The sequence below is a fragment of the Pygocentrus nattereri genome, chromosome 21 (assembly GCF_015220715.1).
Source record: "Pygocentrus nattereri isolate fPygNat1 chromosome 21, fPygNat1.pri, whole genome shotgun sequence".
NCBI lineage: Eukaryota > Metazoa > Chordata > Actinopteri > Characiformes > Serrasalmidae > Pygocentrus > Pygocentrus nattereri.
This window is the reverse complement of record NC_051231.1, coordinates 24,468,654-24,479,750: the sequence shown is the minus strand read 5'-3', so window position 1 is coordinate 24,479,750 and position 11,097 is coordinate 24,468,654. Positions and strand designations below refer to the sequence as shown.

Below are 11,097 nucleotides of genomic sequence, written 5' to 3'. Positions count from 1 at the left end.
TGTGGTCGCCCTACTCAAACACATTCGCTAAACCTGGCAATTAACAGAGGAGTTGTATCAGGTGTGTATGAGCTGTGAGATCACCAAACTGTGCTGGATACCAGCCCTCCAGGACTAGAGATGTGCACTCCAGAATAATATATCTTAGACTTTGACATGCATCACTGTTCCAAGACAATCAATGTTATTCAAGTCATCTGTGAGTGGTCATTATGTTTTGGCTCATCGGTCAGTGCTACACTTCACTAACTGCAGTTCTGCTCATAGGTTGAGGCCTACTGTATTACTGTGAGTTATCTGGACAGCACAGATAAGGAATTGGAAGCAAGAGTCAGTGAAATACTGACAAACCAGTTTATTACCTTGGGACACTGTAACATAATGATACTGATATTTCTGCAATGTGCAAGCATTAACGATCGGTGATGGTCAAAGATGTGTCTGATCTGAACTAAATTACATTTCATGGCTCCAGCCTGACCTGCCACCAGCCTGTCCTGCTTTCTCACTACACCAGCCACACTAAATGGGGTTTGGCTTTAGAACATTGGAGGCTGTGAGTTGAGAAGTGATTTTAGAGAAAGAACACCATCGCCATCTGATGTTCACAACGTGCTACTACAACAAATGCATTCCTGTATTAATGATCATGGTATAAAACATGTTGTTAAATATCTGTTTGATTTTTAAAGTGGCACCTTTAATACAGACCCATGCAAACATAAACTAGTGGTCAAACATTTGGACACATCCAGCAAAATGTGTTTTTCATAATTATTAAGATATTTTTTTCTGATGTCTTGTGCTTAAATGCTAGAAACATGTCTCCAAAGTACAAATATAAATTAACGTCAGATTTATTTCCAAAATATTTTAACTCCTCCACAAAGTGGTTTTGAGGTTGACAACAAGTGCATATACAGCATATGTAGCATATTCATTATACAGAGCATCTTCAAGACTGCTGGAAAGTATTCAAGGGTTCTTTAGTAAAGAAAATTGGTCTAATTAGAACCATGTGTTCTACACTCTTAAAAAGGATGGTTCTTCAAGGGCTCTTTAGTAAAGGGAATGGGTCTATTTGGAACCATGAGGTCTATAAAGAACTATGTAATGCTTAAATGGTTCTCCGCATGGTGAAATGGTTCTTCAGATTGATGGAGAAAGTGTTATGGTCCTATATAGAACCTTTTTGAAAGTGGTTCAGCCAAAAGGGTTCTTCTATTGTTACAATGTCAAGTTTGTAACAAGGCAGAACTCTTTTTGGTGCTGTATAGAACCATGTACAACACATTCTTCATCAATCTGAAGAAATGTTTCACCATGCAAAGAACTATTTCTAAATATTTATTTATATCTAAATAGAACCATTCCCTTTACTAAAGAACCCTTTGAGAACAATCTTTTTAAGTGTAAAGGAGGCTCCTCATGAAGCTGCTTGAAAGAGTGCCAAGAGCATGATAGAGATTAGATATGAAATAATCCACTTGCAAAAGGAAGGAGAAAGTCAAAGGAAAATAAGTGGGAAAAAAACAGTGATTTCAAATCTGGAGTAAAAAAATTATTAAAAATACAGAGAAAATGGGACATCTAACAAAAATCAAGCTCCACTCTTGCTTCAAATCTGAAACAATCCATAGGTGTTTCTGTCCTTCTTCCCACTGTGAGAAGACAACTCACTACTTTGAGTCTAAAGGGTGCATAACTGCTAGGAAGTCTGCTGAGAAAAGAAAACAGACAAAAAAGAAGAGCATTAAACTAAAACATTGAAACTGTATTCAAGACCATGTTGCCATTAAATATGTTTTTGCTTCCTTTGGTTGTGAAAAAAAAGGTGAACAACTTCTAAGACTGAGGTGTGGAAGAATACCCCTGCAAATTTGAAAAACTGAAAGCAAGTCCCCTGAAGGGCGGACACATTAAATACTGAAAAATATTAACTTATATTTAGTTGTAGGAAGTGAAAAACCTCTACTTAATGGAAATTAAATAAATCACAAGCATCCGAATGCAAGTGCTACATTTTTTTTTTGACAAAACAAACAACAAGAGCGTTTTAGACGGTTTCTGTACAGTATCAGTTTGCTGGTACAAAGAGAGCACAAAATGCACACTTAATTGACTGTTTGTGTCAGGCTAATTTCTAACCATCCATCTTCTGAGCTACTTATCCTTTAGGATAGTGGGGTGCTGGAGCCTATTCCAGTGTTCATCAGGTGGAAGGCAGGATACACTCTGGACAGGTCACCAGTCTATTGCAGGGCAGACACACAGACATATACATTCACACTGACATCTAGGGGCAGGTTAGTGTGTCCAGTTGGCCTGACTGTGTGTCTCTGGACAGTGGGAGGAAACCAGAGTGGCTAATTTCCAATTCATCATTAATAATAATAAAAAAAATCTTCATTACCATTCCAATATTTTTAATGGTAAACTGCACAAGGGTACTTTGGGCAGTTTACCATTAAAGCCCATTTTCACATTTCATTGTACATGATTCAACAGGGCACCCTCTCTTTTTAGGAAATCACTTCACAGGACAATTTCCATGACTTGCATACACAACAGCTATTGCTCATGAAAGGTCATCTTAAACATTTTAAAAAGCCCATCATCAAGCACTTTGTCCTTCTCTTAACAAAGATAAACACATCATTCACACTCCAGTCAAAGCTGCAAAAAGCTAATAATTAACCCTTGTGGGTCGTTGGGGTCTGTGGGACTCTTTTTGAGTGTTTACCAAAAGAAAAAATTTATTATTATTTCAACCCCAGATTCCTTGGCCTTTGCTCATTTCCTGTGAAGAACATATAAAATACCACATTTTCAGTGACATCACACTGTTCACCCCCCACATATTTATATTTTACCTGTGGTGCTGGGGTGGGAAATAAAGGTGCGGAGGTGCTGTGTCCCAACTCTGTTCTCCTCCTACATGGCCTTCTGTTAGTGTGTGTGTGTCTGTGTGTGTATGTATTTGTATATGTGTGTGAGGGTGGACAACATGGACAGGCTGCTGACTGGCTACAGTTGCTAAAGAAGAACCCTACCCTGGCCACTTGTGATATTTTAATCTAGTATTTTTACATAAATTGTTATAGCTGTATTGATTAAAAAAACAATAATGTGATGGGTCCACCAGACCCACTGAGTAGCAAACAGTTAAACACTACAAAGGGGTTAACACATCCTCTGAGGGGGATCAATATGGCAATATGGCACATAATCTGCTATTTTTAGTGCATAATTATTTTTAGATTAAGATTAAGTGACCCTTATTAGTCGCACAACGGGGAAATTTCACCTCCACATTTAACCCATCCGTGAAACAAACAACCACAACGTAAAACACCACATACACTCTAGTGAGCACACACACACACACACACACACACTAGGGGGCAGCGAGCACACTTGCCCGGAGCACTGGGCAGCCCAATCCGCAGTGCCCGGGGAGCAGTTGGGGGTTAGGTGTCTTGCTCAAGGACACTTCAGTCATGTGCTGTCGGCTCTGGGGATCGAAACGGCAACCTTCCGGTCACAGGGCTAACCTAACCTAAAAAAACCCTAAAACAATATGTGCATTAAAGTGTGCAGATGTATGAGCTCTGTAGTAGATGTGTTCACTTGACCACATTTGGTGCTAAAACTTTCGCACACAACTAAGCGCTTATATCTGGCCACATGTGACACTGTAGCATTACAAACCACCACAGGTATGAATGGACACTGGTCCTTAGCAGCTAAAAATATGCTAAAATATGCATTTTCAGTGGCGTTATGGCCAACATCGCACTTTTCCAGGATTTCATGCTGGAAAACTAGGCAATACATTTCCAGGTTTTCCAGGACGTGTGAAAACCCTGTTAAACTTATCAGCTAATGGTCAAACCTCTAATGAGCTCAATTTGTAGAGCTAGATCAAAGAAAACGGTGTAGAACACAGAAGCAGCACTGGAACTAAGAAGCACTACTCTGTGCAAATGCTCTTCTTTATTAAAGGCACCATGCAAGACTCAAATACAGAAGATTGCCATCAAGCTCACATTCACCCCTCACTTAATCTAAAATATCCGACACATCTGGCAGGCTGATACACACCACTTCAGATTAAGAGAGTCATTCAGGGACTGCAATATAAACAAATTAAAGGTCTCTGAGAGTCTCCAGGGCCACACATATGAACACATACACACATACACATAGACAGACACAAACCACACACTGCAGACATGAATCATAGAATATGAGATTCCATTAAACTCGTTAGTCAAAGTAATGCATCTGGCAAGACTGAACACTGAAATCATTACTCACCCTCCAATCATAACTCACACAGTGATGGCACAATGGCAGAATGGTTCAGAACATAGCATTGCTCATAGCTGAGAAGGTTTAGCAGGAGTCCAAAATGTTAAATATGTTAAAAATGTTAATATAGACAGTACATAATGGAGTAAGAAGCAGCTGTCAGTCATAATATATCAAAGTGTGTTGTAATTCAGCTATTCACAAGGTCATTTCTGAGTAGGCTTATCATATTAAAAGAGACCATTTGGATTAGTTACTGCAGCAATCCATACTGACCAAGAGCAAACTATTCTCAGCAGAAATTGCACACAGAAGTACTGCAGTCTTCCATGCATTCACAATTTGGGAGTGGTCCCATAGTGCAAGCATGAAGCATTTCCCTGGCAAAACAGGGACTGCTAACAATCTGTACACAAAAGTACTCTAACAGAGCTACAGTACTGTATAAAAGTCAGAATCCACTGTAGAACCCTATATTGAAATCATTTACCTATAATGCTATATTACCCAAAAATGGCATGTGGTCAAAATGTAATAAACCTAATAATCTAATAACATGCCCAATAATGTAATACAAAGTCTAAGCTGATAAATCAATACTTTATTATATTATTGGGAATGTTTTACATGTTCAGGTTGATCATATGTAATACTTTATTATCTTATTTGGAAGTTGCTACATTTTCAGGCTGATCATGTTTTTTTTTTTTTTCAAATTGATGACATAATACATTGCCTGATGTATTATATTTTGCAGAATGCTCTAAAGCATTGTAGGAGAACTTTGACAACTGCTCTTAAAAGTGTTACATCATCCACTTTGAATATATATATATATAATAATATTATTATATTTTAGGATATTATTTTGCAATACATTTATTATGTGTTATTGCATGTTATCAGATTATTGTGTTTTATTACAATTTTGATCAAGTTAGGTAAAGTTTTATTATGTTTCTGGGTGATATTACATATTTGGGGAGACCACCAAACTTTAAAATAGTCACCGTTAAAATGTTTTCTGCTTTTTTCTTATGCTGAAAAATTTTGACTTATTAAATTAAATAAAGGGTAATCTCTGACTTTTGCACAGTGCTGTCTGTCTTTGAGACATTTCACAGTCTTTATATGTACAGTACATGTACATATAAAGCATGCTAAACAGTTAGCTTAAAAGCTTAGTTTAGCCAGCTAGCCATTTCGCCATTTGAATCTTTATCAATTTTTTTTTCTTTGCTGTCATTAAAAAATATTGTACCCTAATTTTATCAATATAATATCTCCAAGGTGGTATAAAAGTATATATAGGCCGATCTCACTTCCCATCACTCGTGAACAAAACCCAGAGATGCCTAAACTCCTCCACCTGGGGCAGGTCCTTTTCCCTTACCCTGAGTGGGCATGCCATCCTTTCCCAGGCTGGTTTTAGGATAGTTTTGAAAAAATCTTTGGCCTAAAACATTTTTAAATGTATTTGCAAAGCTGCGAGGCACATGTAGGTTGTAAGGCAAAACAGAACCCCAAGAAATTTTACCACTATTTTACCATTATCAAGACTGCATATAAAAACTAAGATGACATGTGAAGATTGGAGATTAAATAAAATGGCAACATTTACATTTCAGACATGCAATGTCTGGGCCCAATCACCACTATTATAATCCAAGTCTGTATGGTTTTCTACATTGCACCAGTGTGCACTAAAACACTTTGTATACGTTTCAAAGATTTCCACTTCGCATATACAGTGTAAGATTTGTTACTGCTGTACATTCCAACAAACCCGGCCAAGAGCTCCTTCACTTGTTTATACAGATCTCCTCCTTGTAAAGGATCTATTCATATCTGGAATTAGAAGTCCATTCAGAGAACCCAAAGCAGAGCTGCCTCCAGACCCACAGTACGACGCCTCATCCACCCTGTAGGAGACAGAGTTGTAGAAGACTGGGTTTAAATGGCACCCATGGTCTACTGATTCTGACATTGTAAGACTGAAGCTCTCACAGGCATCCAGTCCACATGACATCCATGGACAAAAACAGCAGGAGCTAAGCCCGGGATGTGAAAGAGAACTGCTTCTCCTCTTGGGGCCCATGCTTTCCCCACAGCTAGAAGAGATGAGGTTGGTACAGCTGTTGCCTCCAGCCATGGGCAGAGAGAAGGTGCTGTGTCCATTCTCTACTGTAGACATGTTGGACGCCATATGGGATCTTCTGTGAAGGTCCCCTTGGGTCATTCTCTCATTCCCGTCTTCTCCCTCCGAACTTACAGTGAGGAACCGCAGCACCACAAGATTAAGGAATGCCCCGATCACACTCAACCCAACAAGGATGTATGTGAAGGTGAAGGCCACATACGGAACTTTCTTCTCCAGGTCTTCCTTCTTCTGCAAAGCAACAAAATCTCCAAACCCAATAGTGGTGAGGGTGATGAAGCAGTAGTAGCAGGCATGGAAGAAGCTCCAGCCCTCAAAATGAGAAAAAGCCGCGGCTCCTACACAAAGTGTACTCAAGCAGAACAGAAAGCCAACAGAAACCATGTTCCCCATGGACACACCAGTCCTGCGCAAACCTATGCACCTGCCGCTCCTGTGCATCAGGTAGCGTACAAATGTGTTCATGCGCTCTCCAATGCTCTGGAACATGACGAGTGTTAGAGGAATGCCCAGCACTGCATAGAACATACAGAAAACTTTACCAGCATCTGTTCGAGGTGATGAATGGCCGTAACCTGTGGTAACATGCAAAAGCACAAAGCGTTACAAGCATGTATTTAACATTACATCAGAAATGCAATGGATTTAATTAAACTGAATTGTTTTAGTTGAAGTCCAATTGGTCGTTTTACTAAGGTAGTACCAATTTCAATGCAAAGTATTGAGAAATGTTCAAAACTGTGAATCAAAATGTAAAACAATCACTCAACTTTTATGCTATATATGCACCCAAGCTCAGATGACTGGGTTTTTTCTGAAGTCACTATAAATACAAGATCTTGCAATTCTTATGGCATCATTTGACACCAGAGGTATCAAAGAAGATGCTTAGACTCAGCCCACCATCACCTAAAAATTATAATATTCCAGAGTAGAATAAATATGTCATGAAATATTTGCTTGAAATATCGGTCCAAACAAAACATATGATGTCTGTTTTTAAAGCCAATATAACAATATTTTATTTCTATTTTTTAAGGCATACAATACTACAAATCCTGCCCTGAAAACATGCATATCAGTATCTTGTGTAATTATTACCTAACTTTCTTCAGGAGTTCCCAAGTACTTTGTCTATCCATAAGCCCTAACTGTGCATTAGATTTTTATTTTAATCTTATTTTTAGTTTTATTTTCTGTCCAGTGACTGCTGGGATATTACACATACGTGTGTGTGTGTGTGTGTGTGTGTGTGTGTGTGTGTGTGTGTGTGTGTGTGTGTGTGAGTGTGTTTGTGTGTGTGTATTTAATTGGATTGACTACCAAATGAAAAGGACAAACTTTGGCATTCGAGTCAAACCCAACCTAAAATCTACCTGTGCTAGTTTATGAAACAGCGACATCTAGTGTCAAAAAGTGCTTCGCACCCAACAATGCTCTCAAGAAGAGGACAAAAGGCGCTTGACATTTCCATGTGCTTTATTAGTCAGTAAGAAACTGATTGTTAAGTTCATTATAGTTTCTGAATGAGGAGAATGTCAGAATTGGAACAGTTGCAGATGGTTTAAAGTATGGCTTTTTAAACTTTCTGCCTAACTCAGTGCTTGAGAGGTAAACAGTCATTCAGATTGGTTCATATGGAAGCATATCAGTATAATTAAAATGACAATGTAATATGTGAAACAGTAATGTATTTGTATGTTGGCAGTTAAATGTCCCACTCAAATATGCAATGTTGAGCTCAAAATGAAAATTCTAAGTTCAATACTGTGATTTTAATTTGCAGTTTGGTATACTAGTATTGGTTGGGAAGTCTGAAAAAGGCATTTTGACACTGAATGAGTGCAGCAGGAGAGAATATGTAATTGCAAAGAGCAGAAACACTATTTCCCATTTACACTTGTATTTTACCCCCTTTTTAGCTTGGTATTCTCTTTGATAATGCAATTTAAACGTAGTACTAGAGAGTGAAAATGCACATAAGATTAATTACATTTTAATGATCATTTTGACACAATTATTGCATAATCACATTAAGCATGAATACATTTATGGAAATGCATTTAACACAAAATACAATTTAAGTAAAGCTACTTATACAGCATCCACCTATATGTATAAATGCAATGTCAATACTGGTATACCAAATGGCAAATTAAATCGCAGTATTGAATCTGAATTTTTGAGCTCAACACTGAGTCTGAAGTTTAAAGGTGAACATACAAACACATCATTTTACAGATATGCTTCCACGGGTTTGCTGTGAAATAGTTCATTAGTAGTGAAACTTAACCGACTCAGATTTCTTTACAGTGGTGGTGATAGGAACCAGGGGTTCAAATGTCTACAGCACAAATAGCCATTTTATTTACTATCCGAAACCACTGCTGAACCTATACATCTCATCTTCTGAGTTGTATGTAACCAGTTGTATCTAACCCCCGGGCACCGTGGGTAGGGCTGCCCATCGCTCTGGGCAAGTGTGTTCACTGCCCCTAGTGTGTGTGTGTATTCAGTAGTGTGTATGTGGTGTTTCACTTCACGGATGAGTTAAATGAGGAGGTGGAATTTCCCAGTTTGTGAGATTAAAAAAGCATCACTTAGAACAGGCTTCATATATCCTTCCACCACGAATGGATTAAAATAAACTTATTAAAATACGTTTCAGACCAAAATGTAAACACAAAACTACCCTAAAACGGAGTCTGAGCCATCGGGCAGCGCATTCATAACTACTTCATGTACAAACTTGCTGTGGGGGAGCTTTTAAAAGCATTCAACCCCTCAGACGCCTGGTTCCGTTCACCACCACTGTGACCACTCTGGCTCAGGAGGTTTCTCTAGAACGAAGCGTTTCATAACAAGCCACCCCGAGCGACTTTCTCGACGTGTTAATCGTTTAAATATGCAGGAAGGAGTTTCCCTTTGAATGGTGAAGTATGAGAGATGGAGAAAGTGAAAAAACTGCAGGAACTAGACGAAACGCTCACCTATGGTAGTGATGACGGTAACGGCGAAGTAAAATGACCCAGCGAATGTCCACTGGCGGCCGGCTCGGTGAGGTTTGGCCAGGAGCAGCAGCTTCTCCAGTCTGTGGTACTCCGCGTCCGTGAAGCCGTACTTCTGCTTCATCTCGGCGGCCCTGCGCTCCACCTCGCGCCTCCCGGAGCGCTCGCTCTCCGCCTCGAGCGCCTCGAACACGGCGGCTCCCGCAAGCAGGTACACGAGCACGCAGAGCACGAGCACGAGCGCGCGAACACTCGGCGCCTTCATCCTCCCGCGGCGGACGCGTGAGGGCAGCTTCTCCCAGCGCCTGACCGCGTTTTACGGCACATGAGCGGCTGTTAAGCTCCTTCAGATGGAGCAGCTCGCGGGCTACGTGCGTGAGGCGGTGAGCTGCTGGTTCAGTTCTCAGTTTCGCTCAGAGCCGCGCGCGGCGGCTGATACTGCAGTCCTGATACTTCCGATCATGACGTTTCTGTTGGGGAGTCCAGTCCCAGCCTCAGAAACAGCAGCTGACCCAGGCGGGAGCCCTACTACAGAGCTCTGCTGGTAACGTCTCATATAAATGAAAATGATGCGTGAGAACGAGAACCTAATGCGTGGCCACAACTTATTAACTTATTAAGGTATGGAAACGAGATCATGCCTTGCTAAGTCGTGGCCACGCATTAGGATCTTCTTCTTCTTCTTCTTTACAAGCCTTACTAAGTTGTGGCCATGACTGAATTATCTTGTTCCCACACCTTACTAAGTTGTGGCCATGCATTGTTTTTTTTTTTTTTTTTTTTTTTTTATACAGGATGCTGCGGAGCCCTGCTGGTGAAATCCTGTATAAATAACAATAATGTGATAACTAAGTCATAGTCACGACTTATTAAGGTGTGGGAACGAGATCCTAATACACGGCCACGATTTAGTAAGGCATGATCTTGTTCCCACGCCTTACTAAGTCGTGACTCCGACTTAATTAGCGCATTACCAAGTTGTGGCCACACTTTAGGATCTCGTTCCAAAGCATTAATAAGGCCATGCATTATTTTTATTTATATGGGATGGCACCAGCAGGGCTCCGTAGTAAGCAGGACTTCATAAGTAGTTATAGTTTGCTGGATTGTTATTTTGAGATAATGAATTCATTATCTTGTTATCTCGAGATAATGAAGGTTATCTTGAGATAACGAGTTAATTATCTTGTGATCTCAAGATCACAAAGTTGTTATCTTTAGATCATGAGTTATTTGACTTGCAATCTTAAGATGACAAAAGTTGTCTTCAGATAATGAGTTAATTATCTTGTGATCTCACGAAAACCAAGTTAACAAAGTTATTTGGAGATATGAGTTAATTATCTTGTGATTTCAAGTTAACCAAGTTCTTATCTTGAGATCTCAAGACAATTAACTCACTATCTCAAGATAACAACCCATAAAATTCTAGCAACAGCTTATGGCCTCTCTAGCCTTCTGTAAGTCTATTCTGGTTTATTATGGTTTTTGCTGGTTTGGTGTTGGTGTAGCTGGTCAAACAGCATGGTCATGCTGGCTGACCAGCATTCCAGCATCCAACAACAGCAGAGTCTTAAAGGGCTCCTTAGTAAAGACAATAGTTTTATATAGAACCAT

General features: G+C 39.7%; 1 protein-coding gene across 1 annotated transcript; it reads right to left on the bottom strand.

The window, feature by feature from the left end:
• Window positions 1-5,264: 5,264 nt before the first annotated feature.
• On the bottom strand, window positions 5,265-9,924 carry LOC108435101 (potassium channel subfamily K member 15-like). Its single transcript, XM_017710684.2, has 2 exons — window positions 9,463-9,924; window positions 5,265-7,047 (listed from the first exon to the last, which is right to left on the bottom strand). The coding sequence occupies exons 1-2, from the start codon at window positions 9,743-9,745 to the stop codon at window positions 6,125-6,127; spliced, it is 1,206 nt and encodes a 401-aa protein (XP_017566173.1). The 5' UTR covers window positions 9,746-9,924; the 3' UTR covers window positions 5,265-6,124.
• Window positions 9,925-11,097: the final 1,173 nt, after the last annotated feature.